This window comes from Tetrao urogallus (genome assembly GCF_951394365.1).
Source record: "Tetrao urogallus genome assembly, chromosome: 12".
NCBI classification, from domain to species: domain Eukaryota; kingdom Metazoa; phylum Chordata; class Aves; order Galliformes; family Phasianidae; genus Tetrao; species Tetrao urogallus.
The window spans coordinates 12,475,581-12,499,768 of NC_136825.1; the positions used below are offsets into that span (position 1 = coordinate 12,475,581).

The 24,188-nt window shown below is 37.4% G+C and overlaps 1 protein-coding gene across 1 annotated transcript in view; it reads left to right on the forward strand.

Moving 5' to 3' along the window:
- Nucleotides 1-12,605: 12,605 nt before the first annotated feature.
- The window catches only part of LONP2 (lon peptidase 2, peroxisomal), a gene marked incomplete at both ends in the record, with an annotated part of 37,025 nt that continues 25,442 nt past the window's right edge, over nucleotides 12,606-24,188 (forward strand). Inside the window, 7 exons of the mRNA XM_079541673.1 lie at nucleotides 12,606-12,838; nucleotides 13,660-13,894; nucleotides 14,692-14,823; nucleotides 16,261-16,383; nucleotides 17,240-17,403; nucleotides 18,134-18,228; nucleotides 20,314-20,572. Coding sequence (XP_079397799.1) covers nucleotides 12,606-12,838; nucleotides 13,660-13,894; nucleotides 14,692-14,823; nucleotides 16,261-16,383; nucleotides 17,240-17,403; nucleotides 18,134-18,228; nucleotides 20,314-20,572 — 1,241 coding nt within the window. The remainder of the gene's footprint in view (nucleotides 12,839-13,659; nucleotides 13,895-14,691; nucleotides 14,824-16,260; nucleotides 16,384-17,239; nucleotides 17,404-18,133; nucleotides 18,229-20,313; nucleotides 20,573-24,188) is intronic.

The following is a 24,188-nucleotide window of genomic DNA, read 5'->3' on the forward strand; positions in this document are numbered from 1 at the left end:
GGCAAACTTCCTGAGACTTTTCCAGTTGTGAAGAAATGTTATTAACAGGGACTTAGTGATAAATGTTCCAACTGTGTATGTTAACGTGCATATATTTATATGTGTGTATCTTAACTGGTGGGGACTTAGGAATCCCACTGATATGAGCATGTACAGGACCAACAAATCAGACTAGTTTCAACCTTCCAGTCAATATTTTTCTCCACTGACATTTGGCAGTACACATTGCCAGTGGTTAGTCCTTAATCACAGGCAGTGGATATTCAGAATGCTATTTCTGTTGCTCCTTAACAATCTTGTAAACTAGCTGAATGTAAAAAAAAAAAAAAAAAAAAAAAAAAAAAAAAAAAAAAAAAAAAAAAAAGAACAACAAAAACCAACCGTGGACCTGTCTGTCTATGGTTAGTACTGATTGCTGAGTTCAAGATAATCAGAATTAGAAACTCTTCAACAAGGAGAGCTGGAAGTGAAGGGGATGTTACTTTCCCTACCTCTCCTCTGATCTTACTATTTCATGCTTCTCACCGCAGTTCTGTCATGTCATTGTTTTGTTTCTTTTCTGGGGGTGAGAGGATGGAGGGGAGAAGAAGGACTTGTAGTCTTTGGGTCAGGCATCTTTCTAGCTTATTTTTCTCTTATTACTCTGGTTTTGTCAGACACTGCTTTTTCTGCAGGATAAATTCTGGTTTCACAGCCTGTCCTTTCTGCCCACTTACTTTCTTTGTCCTTCATGTAGATCTTGCTGCTTGAAGACATTTTTTTCTGCCCTGTTTGTGCAACTGTATTACAAATCTGTTTGACTTTGTGTTATGCATATGAATATAAGAAAATATGCTTAGCTGCGTTACAAAGTGCTTTTGTTATGTTTTGTTTTTTGAGGATTTTAAAAGATATGTTGATGCTCCTAACTGCTTTCTACATTGTCAGTGGTTTGGCTGTTGTATAGTGCTCTTATGTCTAAGTTTAAAATACAAAAATATTAATAGAGTGATGCATCAGGCTTCTGCCTAGGCTACAGAAGTTTCTCTATTTTCATTTCTGTAACAGCTGAAGTTACAGAAGGGTTTGTGTGTGTGTGTGTGTATGCATGCATGTGAAAAATTAATATTTTAAAATGCATACCTACATACACAGACACGTATTTACAAATACTCCAGAAATTCTGTAGTTTCCTATTTGTTTTCTAGTGTTTCTCTGTCACTGTGATTCCCTTGTATCAGGTTCTATATCTTTTTCCTCCTTGGAGTTTTTATCATCTGCATATTTGATCAAGGCACAGCTCTTTCCAATCTCCATAAATATTAATTATGTTAATTAAATATTAAATGAATATAAATCATAATTAAAATTAAATGATTAAATATTTAGAGATCTATTGTTGCTGACTGTGAGACTAGATACCAGAAATTCTCTCCTAGTTAACGGTGCACCATTTATAATTGTTATGCTAATGAACGAGCAGCCAATTACTTGATTCAGGCACATGTATTCATGTTGAAGTCACATCGTTCATTTTTCTTAAAATAGATTTTTTGGGCTGTACCACAGCAACTGATAAAAATACAGCAAAGGTTTTGAGTTTCCCTCAAATCATTTTGAGGGAAAATGATTATAGTACAAGAACAGAGAATTATACTGACTAAAGGATGCTGGTGTTGTAAAAAGTGTTGGAAAGAGGAGCTACTTGGTCTTTCTCTGTTTTCTGCTGAAATATTCCTGGTTGTGTATCATGTGGCTTGTATGTTCAGCTAAAGTGCAAGCTTCTTGACAGCTTTATGTTTTAGCAAGTCGTCTTCAAAACTAAATTTGGAGCACATTTTAACATAAATTTCAAGTGTGATTCTGCAAGGTGAAAACGTGAAAACTGCTTGCTTTTGTGACATGTTTTGTCTTACAGTATTTTTTGTATCTTTTCCATGAAATATTATTTTCTGGGAGAATTTGAGCTGTAAGCCATTAGGGACAGAAGAACAGACTTCTTAGGGGATGTTTTCAGACTCCTACTCTGAAATTCTCAATGTGGTGCAGTTTTCCTTTCTGTGAGGATCTCTTGTTCATCATTTCAGTAAAGAGAAGTAGCTGCCAATTGGGGAAAAAAGGACGGCATTCAGTACTCCAGAGATTTTCATGTTTCTCATCTTGATTTCATACTATAGCAAGGCTGCATTATGAAGCTGGACTTCATGGTGGAAGGTGTGCTGCTAGCAGGTGCAGGGAGGTGGTGCTTCCCCTTTCCTCAGTACCAGTAGGCATGGAGTGCTGTGTCCATTTCTGGGCTCTTCAGTGCAAGACAGATGTCGACATGCTGGTTTGAGTCCAGCAAATGAATGTGAAGGTTGTGTATTTGGAGCACCTAATGTCTGGTGCTCTTCAGTATGGGAAAAGAGAAGGCTTGGAGAGATGTTACCAAAATATGTAAATACTTGATGGGAGGATGAAAAGATGAATCCAGACTCAAGGTTGTGATGCCCAACAAAGGGAGAAGTGTCAGTGGGCGGAACTGGGATAACAGTTTCTGTTTAAGCAGGAAGAAAATCTATGAGTGTGACCAAATGCTGGAGTAGACTGGCTAGTGAGCAAGTGGAACGAGGCTTGAGATGCTCAAAATCCAATTGATGATGCAGCATACTTTGGTTGATCCTGTTTTGAGCTGGGTTTATATACTAGGCTTCTCTAGACATCCCTTCCAACTGACTGATAAAACACATCACTAGAGTTAATAACAGAATTGACACTAATTTACTAGAGCATGTATATGATGACAGCATAGAAAAAGTCACATTAATGTTTGAAGTATTTGCATTGTCATCTCTTCATACTGCTTTAGTTTGAACTTTTTATAATTTCCAAATATCTGCCCATCTTTTAAACAGGCAAGAAATCTGTCTTAAATTATTTACGCTACAATAGCATTCATGAGAAAGGTGTGAGGAGCTGGTATGGTTCCTATAAAGAAATAACAGCATTTTATGTCAGATATTGTGCTTCTGTCATTTTAACCCGTGAAGAAAAAGCTAAAATGTCCCTGAAACATAGAAATCCAGTATGTCTGAAGCAACTTATTTTTCATGAATAGGACTAGATGTTACGGGCAAATTAAACACTTAATGAAACAAGCTGACTATTCAATATATATTAATTGTGACCTCTTTTGTGAGCTAAGGCTAAGACTTTGAAAAAATGCTTGAATATTTTATCCTGAATTGCATGAGTTAAAAGAAACAGGGGAAGCGTACTTTCTTCTACATCAGTATTCATAGAATCTGTTTTTTTTTGTTGTTGTTGTTGTTTTTAATTTAGCTGTTGTCACGTCTTGTCAGTTAATTTCCTGTAGGCTACTTTCCTGGAAAGCCACTTTGCTATTTTTTTCCCTTCTTGTTTTTCATGTAGCCACTAAGAATAAAAAATAATTATTCATTTAAAATGCATTGGTATTTGCTTTGCAATAACAATTGTACTTTAAAAGATTTTTAATTACTATTGGAATTAAATGAGAAAGATCATGAAATACTCACTCTAAGCACTACTTGCGCCACCTGGTGTTGGACATTTTAATATCAATGCTACATTAACCTGCAGTGTGTTGCTCAACTTGTGTTAGTCTGCCATACAAATAAAAGACTTCAGACTACAGGTTCTTCCACATTGTGCTAGGCCTAAATAAGAAGTAAAACTCTTGTAGCAGTAGTAATAGTAGTAAGATCAGTTCTGTAGAGTGTAGGCTTTGTAAACTTTTTTTTTTTTTTTTTTAAAGTTTGTGGGCTTTTAAAGCTGTTCCTAAAAGAGTTCTTTTGTATTGACTTACTGGAGTGTTCACTATATAGTGACACATCACAAAGAAGTGCTTTATAAATACTGAGGCAGATGAGACTAAAGGATAGTATTCCCTGTATTTGGAGTAAAATAGTGAGGCATCCTGACTTTGAATAAAAACTGTAATTTTTATTCAAATTTGGTATCTAAAAAAAAAAAGTTTTTTTTTTGAAAAAAATAACAGGTTGTAAATATATACATAAAACAGTTTGTTTCTCCCTTAGAAGAGAAGGAAAAGGGAGGCTACTACTGAGCATATTTCATTGTGAAAACTGTCCAACCTAAGAACTCTGTGTGTATCACTTTGACACGGTTCATCTCATGCTTGTTGTAGGGGTTATACTCTCCTTTGCCTCCCCAGCAACCAGAAAATGCAGAGATACCTCATGTATGCATTGTAATATCTCTTGGCAGTTCTTTCATTTCTTCATGTCCCTTTTTACAGCAGGTTTTTTGTAACAACTGGGACCTTTTTGATATTGATAAACATCTCAAATTTTATAATAGACGCCAAAGAAGAATTTTTACACACAAATTTAACAAAAAACAAGGGAATAAGTAAAAATAAATAGAGGAATATCTACAATGTTTTTTATATCCTGTATCATAATATCCTATATCACAGTATTTTATTAGAGCCAACTAGAATAAAATGTAGGTTCTGCCATGCTTAGCTAATACAATCATTTCTATGAAAAACAAGATTTTTGTTTTTAACTTATGTACATTAAAGAAATCAGAACGAAGTAGAAGAGTGGGTGGTTGCTGCATACCTGTGATATGTTTCAGTCAGAAGATTTCAGAATTTCAAGCAAATGAGGTCAGTGGCTACTTGACCTGAATTTAGACAACTGTATTAGAGAGGAAATTGGTTCTGGTATATTATTTCTTGAAACATCCTCAGGGAGTATGCAGTTATGATTACTTAGTGGCTTTAAATCAATGCAGCTGAAACAATTTTTATGATACTTGGCATCTTAAAAATATTTTTGTAAACATGATATTATGGATAAAATTTTGGCTAATGACTCTAGTTATGATGATGGCCAAAACCAGTAATGAACAACTGCATGTTTATGTAGCACTGATTCTGCCAAATGGATGTGTGAAGAAATAATTGCAAAGAGTTGACCAGTGTGAAAAAGATGATCTTTGTGTAGGAAGTCCTCTTCAGGATCAGGAAGTGAAACATTCTTGAGTTGGCATACAGAGTGCAGATGATGTGTTATCAAACTGTAAAAACACAGAAAAGTGTCTAAATCCAGGGCAGGCAAACTCTATCCAGAGTTTGTCTCTGAATGGATATGATAGAAAGCACATCATATTGCAAGATGAAGAGGAGAAAGGAAGAACAGAACTACAATGAAAGTGGGAGGAAAAGGGAATTTCAAGGCAAAATACAATACCAGAAAGGACTGAAAGTACCTTAAATGCATGCAAAGACTGCTGAACAGCTCAGAAGTTGAAGCTGGTTAGCAGTACTTTTGCAGTAAAATGATTCAGGAAAAAAAAAGGGGGGGGGGAGTAAATGGAATCAAGAAATACTACTTAATCAAAAACATTGCAAGTGATGTTAAAGGAGGAATAAGAACAAGAGTAGGAGATTTTATACTTCATGTTACTTATTACACCCAAATGTGAGGCAGTGCAATAAGCAGGTCTCAGAAAGAAATAGCAGAATTTGACAGACTGTAAGAGGTGCAACGCAAGGCATTCTTGTTTCCTATCTTTCTCCTTTTATATTATCTCTTCATCCTTAGTACTTACTGTGTCTCTTATCTCAGTTGCCTGTTTCTTCTGTTGATCATTTCCTTTATTGCCTGCTATTTTGTATTCTTTCTGCTTGTGTTGTAGGGGTTATACTGTCCTTTGCTTCCCCAGCAGCCAGGCCTACTGCCACATCTATCTTGTGAGCTTTTTGGCACTGGTATTCCATTCCCTCCTGTTAAAGCAGCACTATTACAAGAGCTAGAAGCAAAAGCCAAAGACTTGATTTATATGCTGAAAAGGAAAATTAGCTAGCCTACCCAGCCAAACACCATCTAGGTGGTAGGGTGCATCATTTGGAAACTACAGTTCCTCAATCTATGCTAAGCCCCCCACGGAGTCAACACATGCAAAAATATAGAAAGACTAGTTTGTTAGTAGCATCTTAAATTGATAGCATGAGATTGACTCTGGTTCATAAAAGAATGTAGAAAACCCAGACTCAGAGCGTTTATTTTATCTGCTGGTCTGGACTCTGCAAGATTTTCAGGTCTTCTTCCATAACAGAATATTAAGTAGTTGATAAGATGTAGGCAAAATTCGCATTCATCTTAATAGTACAATTTTGTCTACATAATAAAAGTGAAAAACAGGCTTAAGAACTCTACTGTCCCCCAGAGCGTGGATTTTTTAAAAGGGAAACCTCCAAAGTATTACAGAATATTAGCACACTAATTTTAGATTGCAGTCAGCAAACATTCCTTTGGAAAATGGAAAATGCTTTATCTGATAAGAGGAATACAAGAAGGTGATTCTACAGCTCTTTCAAACTGTTACTTCGTTAAAACATAGACTTATGAATATGGTTGCATTTGACTCAGGAGAGTTATTTACTTCAAATAAGCCACAGCAATAACTGCAGTATTTTCTATGTTTTATCTCATGTTTGTTGGCTACTTTCTGGGCTTGTTTCCTTTTAGAGTAACAATTAAATAAAAAAGGGGTCAGAGCTTACAAAAGTATGCTGAAGTTACATGAACCTCAAACCTGTCCAGCTCAGCTCATTCATTCAGTTAAATTATGCAAAGGAAATTTTTTTCTTTCTCATTAACAGTTCCCATAAAAAGGATGATTTGGCAGTGTGCAAATTAAAGGGAAAAAAAAAAAATCTAGGTAGTGTGACATTGTGAGTGTTAATCAGCACAGCTGTACTGACTCTATTTCTTTAATTTCTTGTGGGTGTTTCCTGTCATGCAGAAATTCTTCTGAATTCTCATTATTTCTGTGAAATTTATCTGTTGTGAAGATCTTTTCTTGCCAAACCAGACAGGCAAGGGCTACACTATTCTAGCCCAAGTTTCAAATCTGAACAGTGTTTGAATTTTCTTCTTAATTTTCTTAATTTTTCTTCTTTTCATTGGACCTCTCACTTCTGAGTAGAAGATGAAGTGTCTAAGTTCAGTTGTTCTTGTGAGGTCTGTTACCAACTGTAAAATGCATTTTACAATTACCATGAAAGTCCTACTCACAGCTTTAGAAATTTCCAAAAGGTCTCACACTCTCATAGTCAGTAATGTTCTGCCAGCAATTCTTGGCATCTGTTCCATGTGCTGAACTTGCATAACCAACTGGTAGCTTTTTGATCAAGCTTCGAGTGAAAAATCGGATTCTTTTGTGTGAAGAAAGAATGATTAATGATATGTGATACAGCCTAAAAAAAACCCAACAGATTTTAAAATTTCCTCTGTAAAACTAGTAGAAAAATTAGACATTAGAAACAAATGAACTTTTAAATACAATTAAGTTACATTCTGGTATAACTTTGAATAGCTTGCATAATTTTACCTTCTAGTACTTTCTAGTTAAAAGTTTTTGAAGAGTTGATGATGCAAGCCAAGATGCTAGGGAAGCTAGGAATCATCAGAGTTGGTTATAGGTGCTCAGATGCAGCACTTGGAAGAACATACACTAAAAATAATTTAATGGGAAATAGTTGAATGAACAGTTGATTTGTGTGGTTCGTCTTATGCATAGGGAATGGACATTGCTTCTGTAGAATCTCTCACCTGGTAAGAATGCAAAATCTACATAGTTTATCAGCTGTATTGTGAAATCCTGACAGTAAGTCCTTTTATCTGCACTAGTCTTGCGTATTTTTAATTCTTTCTATTAACTGATGTATAAAAATACAGGTTGGACTAATTCAAAGCAACAATTTACATATTAAAGCAGTATGCTTAAGTACTTTCTTGCAAGGGAAAACAGATTATATGTTTGTTAGGAGAAGCTCAATTTTTGTAGAGAAGAATTTGAAAAGAAAATTGACAGTTTTTTTCTTTCATTCACAGACATAGCAGTTGAGACTAGCAAGAAATAATTCCTACAGAACACCACTGCATCAAAGTCTGTAAGTTTAAACTAAAAACAATATGAGAAAGGGAAAGTTTGATGACAGATTGAGTATCAGAACATAGCTGCAGGACCTTCACAAGCGAGGGCTTGTGAACAGTAGGGATTACCAGTAAAGGGGCAGAAGAGAAGAAAGTAAATGAACATCTTATGCAGGAGAAGAGAATTTACTTGAGAGGAAATGAAACATAAACAGGCTAGGAGTTCATACTGTATGGAAGCTTAATAGTGGATGTTGTTGGTTAGAACAGTGTTTTTAATATTTAAAGATGTATTATTTTACAATTCAGCTTTGCAGACAAATTCAAACATGTGATGAGGTTAACCTCTACAGAACTTCTCACACATGAAACTTCTACCACAACCCCCAAGGAAGGAATATCTTCAGTATATGCAGGTTGGCAGCTGCAAAAATGACTTGTACCTCGTTCCTGACTTTTTAAAAAGACAGGATCGCTTGCATTTGCTCTCAGATAATGAGCCTCTGGAGAAGGCTAATTTCATAGAGCTTTCATAAAGCTTTCACTTTTTATGTAACCAGTGTCAAAGCATAAGTATTGGGCACCCTTCAAGGTCTTAAGACCATTGATTTGGAATAGAAGGACTGAAAAATTATTGTTGATAACTGCCATCTAGTCAAAAATAAATGGTATTAGGACTGATGAGCTAGCTAATGTTCTAGCAACTCTAAAACATGCAACATATCAAAGATGCACAATCTTAGTAAAAACAATCAAAATGCAAAGTGGCTTAACATTTGTATGCATCTATAAGGTCATATTTGTTATAGCTGTATTTTCTGTCTTTGTGTTAAATGACTCCCACTTTAAACTATTATATATATATATATATAAAAACTATATATATATATTGTATATATATATATACATACATACATATATACATATACATATACATACACATATATATATATATATGTATATATATATATATATAAAAACTGGTAAATATTATTTCCAAACAATAACAGTGGGTGCAAAATAATAGAAATGTGTTTCAAATGCAAATTGGTGTATGTACAGCACTTAGATAGTATGTTCCAGTTGAAGGCTTTAAGTAGTTCACAATGCAAATTTTCAAAAATACCAAGCAGGTCAATAAGAATGAAGAAGCCATCAATTTTTAAAGGAAAAACTACTGAGCATGTGTTACATATCTATCAAGCCTTTCCAAATCTCAGGTTCTAATAAATTCTAAAGCTCTTCTAGAACATTTAAGTCTTGACGTATCTAAAAGCACTACACAGATAGGAATATAGACAGAAGCACTGTACAGACAACAGTGATTCTATTTATTTTCCTACCAGCAAAAACTAGGGGGAATTCAGCCATTATTACTTGCATTTGACATCAACCAGCTGGTGAATTAGCGTGCTTGCTGTTCCAGCTGAGCTGTTCACTCTTGTGCTGTTTATTGCTTGGCTGTCTGGTGTAAAGCAACCCAGATAAGGACTGTGTGAGGAGTCCAGCAGTACTTGGGGTAGGGTGCATAGACATATTTTTCCTGCCTATTAAAGCTCAGATAATGATGATTTTGGAGAAAAAGAGAAGTGTTGATACCACTTGTCTACTTCTGAATTCTCATTTTTCAGTTGTGGTGTTTTTTTTTTTTTTTTTTTGTTTTTGTTTTTGTTTTTTTTTTTAGTAATTAGCATAAAGGTTTGGTTGAATAAGGTTAATTCAGACAGTCATTTTATGCAGTCCCTAGCTGCAGTTTTATTATGAACAAAATGCTTTCATTGATATTGAAGTCAGCTGTAGTGCTTGTGAAAGTTAATAGTGAGAAGCGAGGCTCAAATTTATTTGTATTGTATCTTAAAATAAATGCCTACATCCTTCAGTTGGGAACGAGGAATTTGGAATAAGATATATGCAATGCAAGGGAAATCAGATCAGATCTGTGCAAAGCGGAGAATTCTAGATTAAAGATCCTGAGTTCTTTTCACTGTTTTTCTGCTGATACGCAGCATGCCTGAGGGATGGTGTTTCAGCAGCACCTTCTGATCTCAGGCCTTCAGTGTGAAGTACCTCAATCATGTTTTATGGAGCTACTGAATTCTCTTGTTCATGAAGGTGGAAGAATTAAAGCTGAGCTGCGGGAGAGGGGGATAACTTAGGTGAGTTTTATAGGTGTAAAATAAACACATTTGTGAATTGCTTGAAGACATGTCTTGCAGAAGATCAGTATTGCGAAATGATTAGTATGATCTTGTCAAAGCTTTTCAAGAGAAAGCTTTGCTATCCTTTCAATCTTTGAAAGAATATTAATGGAACTATTTATGCTTAACGTGAATGAGGTTTTTTTTATCTTGCAGAGCTGGGATCTAAAGTGGTGTAGACTTGTTATAGTCAATGAAAATTCCCTGAGGTCTTGTTGTTGTGTCAGTCTAGCTTGAGAGAGGGGAAGCAGGAGTCTGCAGAGCTCAGATGATCAGCACAGATTTATGAGGTGGGAATCATAGGTGCTCCATACCATCTGGTATCACATGCACTATCTTGTACCACATCGCAGTGATGCAGATCACCATCAGTTAGATTTGTTTTGCATTCTTCCCACAGTATTAGTGCATAAGCTGTGTGAAGTGATGCCTAGAAACTTCAGGCTTGATTTTATGAGAAACACCAGACTGAAATTCATATTACCCCCTTTATGTGATGGTGGTGAGAGTACTACTGAAATGCTAGTTATGGGTTACATACATTTTAAGTAGGACTAAATCACATTAAAACATCAGAAGTATGCTTAGCAAAGAAGCTTAATCCAAAGAAAGCTAAGTGGTTAATTGATTGTGAGGTGTTGGTAGTGTGCACAGAGGAAGGATTTTTCTCATAGTAAGTAACTCTTCAATCTGTTAGATAAAGACGCAGCAGGAACCAGTCTTAAGAAACTGCGATTACAAGCAAGGTGCAGATTTTGACCGTGTAATCAACTATTAACACACTTAGCTGTGCGGGTGGTAACTTCTCCATTTCAGTAAGTCTTTGAGTCGAGGCTGAATTCCTCTGCAGAAAACAGTGCATCTCAGATGCTGTGGACTGATGGAGAAGTTGCTACTGAGATTCAGAGGTCAGATCATGTGGCAGCTGCCCCTTCTGATCTGAAGTCTCTGAGGTGCAGGCACAAAATTCTCTAAATATCTTAATTCTGGTTCATTTCTCTGGGTGTTGAGAAGTTCAGCACCTTGAGAAAAAATTTCAAAAGAGCTGTTGCTCAGGTGTCATCTGGTTCTCTTTAAGCAAAAATGCAGTAAAACACTGCATAGACATCCTAATCAAGATGGGCACTGGACACGTGTTTGTGCAGTAAATTACAGGATTTTAAATCGCCCATATATATATTTTTAAACCTTTCAAGAATGAACTAAGGAATTGTTTCCGATGACCACAGGGACTCGTCGGGGGGAAAAAAAAATCTGGCCTGAAGAATAAACACGATGAGATTGGTAGATTCTCTTTAACTGAAAGGATTCAGGCTGAAAGAATCCATCAGTAAATGTGATGAGCAAATGCTTAGCGCTTTGGTTAGATTTGTGTTTGCATTCCAAACCAAGATAGCTAGAGAAGCTTAAACATTTGGAAGTTCACAAAACATTCTCTGTATTTGTGTAAGTGCTCTCTTACATCAATGCTTTCTAGATATCATATTGAATGTTATATTGCGTATTAAATTCTGGGTTTCTTTCTAAGTTACCTAAGGTGGCTGCTATAGGGAGAAGATATTTTTCTCAGCTGCACTTTTGTTGCATTTAATCATGGTAATTATTTCCATATATCTTGTTACCTCAGCGTTTTACAGTAGGTTGACAGAGTTGAGCTGTCACCAGACTGAATGACTCAGCGAGTTTCTGCATGCAGCTGTGCTTGTGCATTTCACGTGGTCAGTGGGTGTAAACACGTTCCTTGCTAATGCAATTTCACCTCTGTACAGGGTTACCTTTGTTCAAAGCATAGCTAATAAGTCAGTGATTAACAGGGGATTGGTTAACACAGCTCATTATGTTATGCAATTTAGATATTGTACCTCTTTTCTCCAGTGGAGGGTAGGGAAGAAAGAAAGGGGGGGAGGGTTAGGAAGAAAAAAAGGAGGTGAAAGTTTCTGCTGTTTCTGGGCTCTGCTTGTTCACCTGAGCTTGCTGTAGGCCTGAGTGCTCAGAGCTGGGTCTGGTCACACAACTGAGTTGGGCACAGCAGAGCTGCAGCCGTAGCCAACGCCTCCACCGTGCTGGAAACCGCATTGCGATAAAACTCCCTAGCATTTACAGGATCCCAGGGTCTGTCCCGGCACGAAGGGAAAGCTGAGGCTGGAGCTGGCAGCACGTCCCGGGGAGACGCTGCTCGCCCGCCTTGGGCCGGCTCGGGGCGGGCTGCTGCCCCGGGGAGCGCAGCGCGGCACTGCACGTGCTCGCCTGCCATCTGCTGGTAGCGGCAGCCGCGGTACGGAGCTGTGCCCGCGCCGTCACCCACGGGATTTTAAAATCGGCCGTAGGGGCGGCTGTAGGCGCTGCGCCCGGCAGGGTCCCGCTGTGGGCGGGAATCCCCGCCCCGTGCCCGGCGGCGAGCGGCTCGCTGAGCCCGGCCCGAGCCGAGCCCCAGCCCCAGCCTGAGCCTGCCGGGCGCCCGTAGCGGGGCGTGGCTCTGCGGAGCGGAGAGGCGGCCATGGCGGCGGGCAGCGCCATCCAGATCCCCAGCCGGCTGCCGCTGCTGCTCACCCATGAAGGCGTCCTGCTGCCCGGCTCGACCATGCGGACGAGCGTGGACTCGCCGCGCAACATGCAGCTGGTGCGCAGCCGGCTGCTGAAGGGCACCTCGCTACGCAGCACCATCATTGGCGTCATCCCCAACACCAGCGACCCCACGTCCGACAGTGACGACCTGCCCTCGCTGCACAGGTGCCGCCGCCGCACCCTGCCCTCGCGGCCCTCGGCCACGCTGCTCCCGCCTGGGCCGCGGCGGTGCCTCCGGGCCGGGGTCGCGCTGAGGGGCGCGGAGCTCTGCTCCCGGGCGGGGGAACTCGTGTGCGTGGGACGGGGGCGGCGCCGTGCGGGTCTGCTGCTGGGCGAGTCCGAGAATGGGAGCCGGCTGGGACGGAGACGCGATCCGAGAAAGCGGTTCGGGGTCATTAGGGCTGTACCGCTTATTAGTGCTAGAAAGTCAGTTACTTTGTTCAATGAGAGTAGTGTGGAAGATACAGTTCATGTGAAGTGAAAGCCAGTTGTATTTCTGAGGGATCAACTGTGCATAAAATTAACGTGCTGTACTCCTTGCGAAACTTATATCCATCAGTAGATTTAGTAAGGTTTTGCAGTATGTTTCAATTCTGCTTAAACAGGCAGTTTGGCCAGATAAATGTGATCTAAAGCATTAGTTTTGCACGAGACAGGCAGTTTTGATAGAAAACTGTAAATTATAAAGGATCATTTTTCTACTGTGTACAGTTTGAGCAGAAATGTAGGTGTTCTGTTCCTGTTGCCTAGTAATTTATTTATGAGAAAATTACGTTTCTCCACACATGTATGTGTTACATTACCATCATCCATTTTTCAGTTGTCTTGTGTTTCGTTGATCTCTGTCACGAAGGAAATCCTCTAAGGTTGCTGATGAGGAACAGTGATGGCCTATGAGGCTCTGTAGCTCAGTTGCTTCGTGTGAGGGGCACATGAAATGTTCTGTGGAAGGTGACAAATAATAGAAAGATTTGATCTGTTTCCAGGATTGGCACTGCTGCTTTGGCAGTTCAGGTGGTTGGTAGCAACTGGCCCAAGCCACATTATACACTGCTGGTTACGGGCCTCTGCCGGTTCCAGATCCTGCAGCTGCTGAAGGAGAAGCCGTACCCTATTGCAGAAGTTGAGCAATTGGATCGACTCGAGCAGTTTACAAATCAGCATAAGTCTGAGGAGGAACTTGGAGAGTTGTCAGAACAGTTCTACAAATATGCTGTGCAGGTAAATTGGTTTAATTCTATTCACTTTATGTCAGTGCATTGACACATGTGCTTTGTTGCTCTTTTTTTTTTTTTTTTTTTCTTTTTCATTTGTTTGCTCTCCTCTCTTTGTACCTCTTACGTTTTTTTAGTGAAAGTAGGATTTCTGCTAGAAAGGTATTGTCTTTGGTATGGCTTGAGATTTCCATGTTGAGTTTGAGAATCTATGCAGTGCATTTCAGGACGAGTCTAACAGTACATGTAAATGTTACAATAACTTTATATTAGTTCTGATGTACTGGTACCATAAGTACATTATAGCAAAAAACAAAAGAAAGCATATTTATGTATATATGCGTATATTGCTTTTGAGAAAGTATTTTTTCTAAAATTCCTGGTACATATAATGGATTTTTAAAGCTGTATACTATTAAATGAGGAAAAAAGCACACCTGTATAGCATCTTTTTACAAACACATGTCCTCAGGTATAATAAATTAAGTGTTTAAAGAGGTACAGAGGAAAGAACTGGGGTGGTTTTTAATCAGGGTATTTGAAAAGTAATAGAAGATGTTGGCATTGAAAAAAGCGCTAGGAGCAGTGATGATAATTATGATCTTCTTGAAGTAGTATGAAGTCCGGAGTCTTGGTTGCCTATTCTTCTTCTATGTGCAAATATTTTTTTTTTCAGAACATTTTTGGCAAAGCGTTTATGCACGTTTAAAGATGCAGTGCTCTTAAAATCAGATACTTGATTAAATGAATTAAAAAAGAAACATCCAACAACTATGAATATTGTTTGTTGTGTGTTCCTTACAGTTGGTTGAGATGCTGGATATGTCTGTTCCTGCAGTTGCAAAGCTGAGACGTCTTCTGGACAATCTGCCTAGAGAAGCTTTGCCAGATATACTGACTTCAATCATTCGTACATCCAACCAAGAGAAGCTTCAGGTATTATGTCCTTAAACTATTTTAAGGTGAAATGTTTGCTGCTTTTCTATAGTTATAATCACTTTTAGGGTAATTTTGACAGGTGGTGATAATATTGTACCAGAAAGTATTTCTGTTACAACCAAGCAGAAATACTTAAATGTTTTCATGCTCTTGCTTCATATATCTTTCTGTATACCTTTACATGAGAATTCACTTAAAAGCTAAATGAATGTAGATGGTGTGGGGAACTGTTCATTTCATTGAGTGACAAGAGATACAGCCTGGATTTCATAGAATTGGAGAATGTTTTGGGTTGGAAGAGACCTTTAAGGTCATTTAGTTCCAGTGCCCCTGCTTGTAGGAAGGTGCATCTCCCACTAGACCATGTTGCTCAGAATCCTGTCCAGCCTGGCTTTGAACACCTCTAGGGTGAGTACAACCACAACTTCTCTGGGCAACCTGTTCCAGTGTCTCACACAACCCTCACAGTATAGAATTTCTTCTGGTATAAATTTAAATAAAAAAACCCATAAATTTTATAAAATATAAATTTTAATATATAAAATAAATACAAGTTTGGGTTGGATGTCAGAAAAAACTTCTTTACAGAAAGGGCTGTTGAACGCTGGAACAGGCTCCCCAGGGAGGTGATTCAGTCACCATCCCTGGATGTGTTTAAAAACCGTATGGCTGTGGTGCTCAGGGACATAATTTAGCAAAGGGTTGTTAGAGTTAGGGTAGTATGGTTAGGTCATGGTTGGACTCGATGACCTTTATGGTCTTTTCCAACCTGAGTTGGGATTCTAGGATTCTATGATCCTGTTGCTACCTCCCCTTACAAAAAGTCCCTCCCCAGCTTTTCTGTAGGTCTCCTTCAGGTACTAGAAGGCCATGGTAAAGATGATAAGTCTTTCTTCGAATTGTGTTGAAATCTTGCTTATTTAATGAAGCTTACAGATCATCATATAAATTTTGCTTGCTTTTGCACACCAACTTAAACAAACGTGAAAATGAAATAAAGTATAAAATACATGTTTTGTTTTCAAAAGGGAACAAGGAAAATAAGGAAAACATGCCTTATGGCTTAAGATGATGTTTTTCCGGGGGGTGTTTTCATGGAAGGAGCTCTTTTCTGAGGCTCAGTAATTGAGAAGTAAACTGCTGGTAGATGTTTCCTAGATAAAATGTAACCAAAATAATAAGACAATTGAAAGCAGAATAAAAAATTATATATTTTTTGGTACTTTTGAATTACTTTGTAGTTCTGCTGTCCAGACCTTGAAGCTAGGTTTTGTGTGCTGTATTCTTTTATTTTCTTGCTACCTCTTTTTTCCCAAACCATTTAATTTACAACTATGATCAAAAGACTGCAATGACATCCTATGTGTTCCCCGTCTCCTCATTGATGACCTATTAATGTGAGTTTGTTGGCTTCTCATAACTCCTTGCTCTTAGATCCTAGATGCTGTTAGGCTGGAGGAAAGGTTCAAGATGACTATACCATTGCTTGTTAGACAAATTGAAGGACTGAAGCTTCTTCAGAAAACAAGAAAGCACAAACAGGATGATGATAAAAGGGTATGGACCTTTAAATCTGGGATTCTTAAGCATCATTCATAAATGTAACGATGCACTTTTAAACAGGCTAGTGAAGGTGTGCAATTGTAATCTATTCAAGGTTTTAACCTGTGGCCATAGGATTTAGTGCTTAGGCTGTATCAGTGGAGAACACCCAGCTTGCAACTTCAGCTGTTCAGACATCTGAAAAAGAAAACATTTTTTTTGAAGCTGCCTGGATATCATTTATTTCATCTGAGCACTTTATGACTTCACATAAGGTTCCATTAAATAGTAATTTGATAGCCAGTTAACTTGCATGATATGTGCACGCTGCAGTGAAAAGCGTGCAATTTATTAATAGCATTGAAGGTGAATCATGGCTTTTGAAATATGGATAATTGATGTGTGTTGTGAAATGTAGTTTGCTTAACTGTGGCAGGATGCATCTAATTGTACATGTACAGTTTAGCAAACAAGAAATAACTGAGAAATGAAAAAGAGTAAGAGAGATTACACCTGTAAATATTTTGCTTATCCTGCCTAATAAGATGGGCTGCAGTGCCAGCTTTTCAGAATATTGGAAGAGCTTTTTCAATTTTGTTTTTGTCTTCTGTTATCTACTAGATTATGGTAGATGACAAATGTACTTAGTAAATACATACAGTAAAGTACAAATGGTAACTTTTTAAAGTAGTACCAATAACACTTTAACTATTTATTGGATTAAAATTTTCAGACTTATTCTGTTAAGTAGTTTCTCCCAAATCCTTGTATGTTTTTGTCACAGTTCCATTAAAAGTCAAAGTATTCACCTTATTTTAAAGAAAAAAAACAACAAACTGGTGCTACTCTCTGCCTGTTATCTGTTTCACAGGTTGTAGCTATTCGTCCGAATAGAAGAATCAATCATATTCCAAGCACTGCAGAAGATGAGGAGGAGGAGGAAGATCACGATGATGTTGTCATCCTTGAAAAAAAGATTAGAACTTCCAGTATGTCAGAACAAGCTCTTAAAGTTTGTCTTAAGGAAATAAAGAGGTAGGAGAATTGGAAATGGTGGTTTCTTTCTTAATTTATTTTTTGGAACAAATGTTGCGTTAATGTTTTACATAATTATATATTTGTGTTGGTTGTGTTTGGAAATAATTTTTAGAATTTTATTTATGTGCTGCTATTTTGCTTACAAGTTTCCTCTACTTGTTGTTTTGGAACATCAGAGAGGATGACAATTTAGTCTTTTACATTTGGCTTATGAATTAATACAGCTTTAAACTGCAAGCTGTAGATCTCTATGTTATGAAGTGAATGCCTCAAAAGAAAAACAGGGGACAGATAACACCACAGTTGTTAATAATTAATGAGAAAAGTGATCTGCATATTGATTCTTTTTTCCTTTCTCTGTCTTCTGTGAGCGTATAACTGCTGTTGGGGATGACATGATCATTAACAACCTTGTCAGTGATACCATGTGTGTGTGCATATGTACATGTCTGTATATTTTATATGTATAGTGTGGTGCATGCATCTTGTATGCTGTGTGAGCTTAGAAGTGTGATGCTTGTTTTTTTTCTGCCAATATCATACAAATAAGCTATCATTATGCAAAGACAAATCTTGTAATTGATGTAATAGTGACTTACTTTTTTAGTAATACAGGTGTTGGAAAGTAAAAGGGTTTGCTAAATATCGCTTTTTTTAGTGCAAGAGAATGTCTTAGTTTGCTGTTAGTTCCCCATTAGCCTTATTACTTCTATGCATGTACTTCCAGATTAAAGAAGATGCCTCAGTCGATGCCAGAGTATGCTTTAACACGAAATTATTTGGAGCTTATGGTAGAATTGCCGTGGAACAAGAGTACGAAAGGTAGACCCTTCTATAATCGTTGACTGTCTCTTGCGCAGGCATGTTAGGACGAGTAGCTGTGATGTAAAGACAGAAGAATGTACTTAGTTCTCTCTCCCAAATTTTTTTGCATTGTCTCATAGTAAAATGCTATTAGTGGTATCAAGTAATGGAGTTTACCGTGTTTAAATAAAGATCTGTGTACTGAATAGCCCATGTAGCTCAGTTGCACAGCCAGAAACACGAGTTAAACAAGCAGTATCTACACAATAAAATGGTGGTGTTGTTACTTGCAATCCTGTGCTATTGCATACTTTGTTATTCTAAAAACTGGAATATGGTTACATCACAGTGCAACAGGTATGTTTTCGAAGAGGTTATGTTGTATTTGCTAGTCTTTATGGCAGTCAAGACCTCTGTATATTTACAGCTTTTTCGTTTTTGCTAACTGCATTTCATGTATGATTAATTGCATCATGTCATATTGCTATGGCAATACAGTGAAACCATGGTTAAAAAAAGATCCATACTGTGCTTCTCAAAATGTTTTTTTACTGTCCTTAAACACTGGAATTGTTTTCCCCTTAATTTTTTTTTATTAGTCTCAAACAGACTATTTTATAATCACAGTCTGTTAAAACTTTGGATGCAATAGGAAAGAAGAAGTATCATCTCAAGTTTTTACCATTGTTTTCAAAAACTTTGAGCAGAAATTGATATAAATGTAGGAATGAGATACAAAAATGGAGATCAGGAAATTATAGACCAACACGAATTGATTCATTGGGCAGAAATGCTTCCCAGGAGTGTTCTGAAGAATGAAGCTTTTGGAATGCATTTAAAACAATCTACTTTATAAAGAATATGCACCAGCAGAAACATCTGTCTGTTTTTTGTTTTCTTAGTGTGCACGGTGACAAATGTTGACCTTTTTGAATTAGAGCCTAGCATGTTCACCAGTCTACTTACAAATATTTTGTTTAATGACTGAATGGTAAAAAGATCTGCCTACATGTGTCAGTATTACTCAAAATACCACAGAATGGGTAAAGTGTTTGTTGACTCTCGTGTCCTCTCACAGGAGTTTGCTCTTCAGTCTTGCAGAATTATGCAAAGTTGTGGTTTGAAGGTTTTTTCTGGAAACAAAGTTGGAAAAATTATATTCATATACAAGAGTGATGCTTTGGGCTCCATGGGTAGAGAGAATAAAAATATACATGAATGGAAAAAGGAGAAATATAATTAAAAAGACCTGGAAAATTATTATCATTAATTAGTTTTTTATTCAGTGATTCATTGCAAAGAATGACATAGTTGATGATGGGAATTTCATGACAGCTGTCCATAAATGAAATATGCACAGTTACTGGGATGAAGGGTTTGTATCTGCAGTGAAGCTGAAGGGTAGGTTTGTGCAGAGTTGATTGACTTCATTGTTTTCTGCTTTCTCTTTTATGTCATAGAGCAGAGACAGCTGCTTTGTGCCAGAAATTTGTGCTGTCTAATGCACTAGTTAAAGTCCTTTTATTATGCATGACAATTTATCTCAAATTATGGCAATTGTAAAAACCGAATTTTTCCAGTCCTAGTATCAACTGGGTATTTTGCACAGTGCAGTCACTTCAAGTATATAGCTAGCAAAGCCCGCCATTCAAGCCTTGTGAGGTAATAACACACTATAGCGTAAATGAGGGAGATGAAGACATAGGTTGAATTTATCTTTTGATAAGACCTTATGGCTTCAGGTTCAGTTCTGTGAGATGACAAATGCTGGAAAATGTGCATGTTGTTCAGTTGCTGTTCCAGGACAGATATTAAGTTCATTTGAACCAGATTTTAAATCTGTGACACAGTGAAAAGATGTTTCCATTTTTGTTGTTAATTCTCTTATCCATAGAGTGATCTCTCCAGCTTGTGTTTACTTTTCTTAAAAAAATAAGGCTTATAATTACCTCAGCAAAATGTTGTGTGGAATATAAATGTGAGTATTGGGTGAATTATGTTGATCAACACGTGAAAATGTATGAATTTCTGTTGCGCAGTAGAATTGTTTCCATTTCTGAAGATGAATGTGCTGATATTCTTTCTGTTGTTAATGATTGATAGATCGCCTTGAAATTCGTGCAGCTCGAATTCTTCTGGATAATGATCATTATGCTATGGAAAAGTTGAAGAAAAGAGTTTTAGAGTACTTAGCTGTCAGGCAGCTAAAAAACAACCTCAAGGGACCCATTCTTTGTTTTGTGGGACCCCCAGGAGTTGGCAAAACCAGTGTGGGAAGATCAATTGCAAAGACTTTGGGTCGAGAATTCCACAGAATTGCTTTAGGAGGTGTCTGTGATCAATCTGATATCCGAGGCCATAGGTATGTATTTCCCTTTTTATTACATGTAATTTATTATTTTATTACAGAACACACTGATTATTTTTGTTGTTCACATGATGCGGAGGAGTTCTACTTATTTTGAATACTGTTATCACTCACTGTTTCTCTTTGGCATTCAGTGGTATTATTCAGGAGAGAATTTTAATAATGAGAGTGGGCATTCACTGTTGACACTTGTTCTTTGTTCTTTTCTGCTACTGCCTTTTTATTCTAAGTGGAGAATGGAATAATCATACCTGGATCTCGAACTGTGGCAAGATCCATGACCCGTGAACTTCATATGCTTGGGATAATTAAAGCTGCCTTTATATTTCTAAGTTATTTATAATCTTCAGGTTCCTTAGGCCTTTTTTTTTTTTTTTTTAATTTGCATCTCTTTATACATCTACTTCTCAGTTTTCTAGATGATTTTCTTAAATCAACTAGTTTCCCATACTCTGCTGGAAGAATAATGAATAGATAATGTTGGTAAGTAACTGCTAAACATCAGTGCAGCATTTTTTGGTTCCATTATGTCTAATGATCTGTAGAACCATGTGATTTCTCCTTACAACAGCTGGTAAATTATTGCAAATTAAAACTATTAGTTTTTTGATGCTATGTAAGCAGTTAATGGCTGTGCTAGTGGCCTGAACTGTCAGAATGCACTATCAGTGTTGTTCCAGTTCCAAATTCACTCCTTTTTATTTTCATGACATAAAATACACCTTGGAATTTTTACCACTTCACTATTAATTTAAATGAAAAGTTAAATGTCTAACAGAAATTCGTTTTGTGGTGTCAGATTTTCCAGTGTGTAAGCTAGTTTAGCATGTGAGTATATTAGAGTACTGCAAATTTGCGGTCTCTACTAACAGGAATGCAGATGACTTAGTGGGAAATGTACTGAAATTCTTGTGTGTGAACTTGTAACAGTCTTGAGTTTAATATACTGTTGGTATACTATTGATCACTTTTTAGACCAGAATGTGAGAGAAGAAACATTGAAACTGCAATGTTGTATGTGATACACCTAGCTACACCTGGTGATTGTGGCATGAATGGTATTTGTGAGGTTTTCTTAGGGTAGGTTTGATCAGCATTCACAGAATACACTGTGGGATTAAATATTGAGTATGGTTGTACATTTGTTTGATTAAATACATCAGTTTTTTGTGTATAGCAGCACTCTGTGTGGTTGATTAGACACTAATGGAAAAAGAAGCAGAACTGTCCTTCTTCACAGGGTTTTATTCCTTGTATTTCATAAACTGACACTGTTTACTAAGTAAGAATTCTGATGTTTCAAATAATTTATTGTATGAATCCTAAAAAGCAAGCATAGTGCAGCTACTACAAGTTGCTGTTTGATATTGGAACCACTAGAGGTTGTTGAATGTTAAGCATTTACAGACATTAAGGAACTTTTTCCAGGGCTGAGTAAAGCTTGAGCTTTTCTAAAAGACCAATGTATACAAAGCAGATGTTATGGAAAGAAAGTAGGACTGTCAACAGCTGTTACTCAATTGCCAGTAATTTCTTTTGGTTTTTTGTTTGTTTGTTTATTTTTGGCTTTGTATCTTGTGTTTGTTTCTGTTATGGAGAGCTGCAGTCATAGGATAATGGCTTCAAAAACAGAAACTCAGGGACTTGTGGCTGCCATTACAGTATTTTTGCATGTTATAAATTAATCTTTAGTATTAAAATAAATACTTAAAATTAGAAAGTATTTGACAAGACAGGAAGAGAAAAATACCATCTAGAATTAACAGGAGTTCTGGATGGTTACTCTTCAGCCATGTAGCTGAAGACCAAAACTTAGTGGTGGTTAGTAAGGGTCCCTTGTAATCACCTGTTTTGCATGTTTCATGTTAAGTAAAATCTAGCAGTTGAATGCAGTTTTTTTTTCTGTGTTTCTGTTTCATTGTTTTCTGTTTCTTCTCAGCTTTTCTATAGTCTTCCCTCCATAATGTTGTTTTCATGAGTAGATCCTCAAGTTAATCCCAGTCAAGAGAATCCATATTATGCTTCCAGTGGCAATCACGGAAGAGAATTTCAGAAGCAATCTAAAAGTGAAGAAGACATAGGCTCTTCTTCTCCAAGTTTGACGTTTAAGTGGGCCTATTTTCTAATGCTGCGTGTTAGGAGCCCTCCTTTTTCTCCTTAAGACTCCTTTTCAGGCTTTAAGGCTTAAGTTAAGCATTCCTATTAATGTTGCAGAAAAATGATAGTAAATGCACCTACTAATGTACTAAACATTTACAAAATGTATCAAATGCACTAAAGCATTGAAGAAGAAACTGTGGATGATTTTCACTTGCAAGCAGGTTATTACCTGAAACAGCACTCACTTTGGCAGCTTGTAACTGTTACAGGTGAAAGGAGCAAACCAGTAGATTTAGCAAGCAAAACAAAATGTCTTGCATTGCAGTGTGGAGGGCAGTGATGTTTCAGTATGTGTGCTGCTCTGGTTGAGGTGTAGCTTGGGCAGTCTGCAGGCACTTTTGTGCACCACTTATGCAGGCATCGTGTGGCTGCAGCTGGGGATTCTGTAGGTCCTTTTTTGACTGGGTGAAGATACTTCAGGGCCGCATTCTCAAAAATGAAGTCATCATCTTGGTACAAAAACAGAACTGCTTTATCAGACATGTCCCAGCTGTCGTTAGCATTTACCACTCATCTATTCCATATGTAAATGCTTGCTGTTCCATTTACTGGTAACTTGTATTTATAAAAGCAAAAGAAGACAGTCTGAAATACTTGTTTTTATCTAAAAATTTCCCTGAGTTTAAAATGTCCTCAGTACTGATACTTGTTGTATTTAAGAACTGTATGATCTCTATTGCATGTGAGCGAGTTTCTATTTTCAAAAAGGAAAGATGTTGCACTATTTATAATGGTGCTAGTGAGATTTTTTTTTTTCCTTCTCTCACCTCTGTGTGAGGCTCTCTTTTTTTTTATATCAGGCACTTTCCATTTTCTGCAAGTTTGGATAGTTTACTTCTGGTTTAGTCCTGTGCTGAATATTTGCTCAGGTGCATCTGTGCATGAAAAGGTGAGGTTGCACAGGCCTCCTTGCACTAGAAAAAAAGCAAACTGGTAATAGGAGTGGGAGGGTGTTTGGACTAGATGATCTTGCAGGTCGTTTCCAACCTTGTGATTCTGTGATTCTGGGTTTTCACCTGGACAAAGTAACTTTGTTGCACAACTGCAGAGTAAAGATAGGCATGTAAAGTAAGTGCAACCTCTGTCCTTGCAAAAAACAAAACAAGACAAAAAACCTCTGACCTAATGCAAGTAAGTTCATAAATAGCTTCTTCAGTAGTGTGAACTTTTTTCTTTTCCTAATTTTGTGATTTGAAAACCACTGTAGTTTAAAACAACTTAAAACTTTCAGTCTGTAGAAAAATATGAAGAAATTAGGTCTTGTTTTTACCAGTAATAGCAGTACTGCTTTAGGGGTTCTGATTCATAAACATTCCCAGTTTACACTGGGAGAGCTGTTAAGTTTCCCAGCTGCCTTTTTTGTGATACGTACCCCCCAATGACAACTTCAGTGTTTTTAAGGGGTGACTTTTCACTGATCTAAAAATAAGTAGAAAGTTTACTGAGGTGC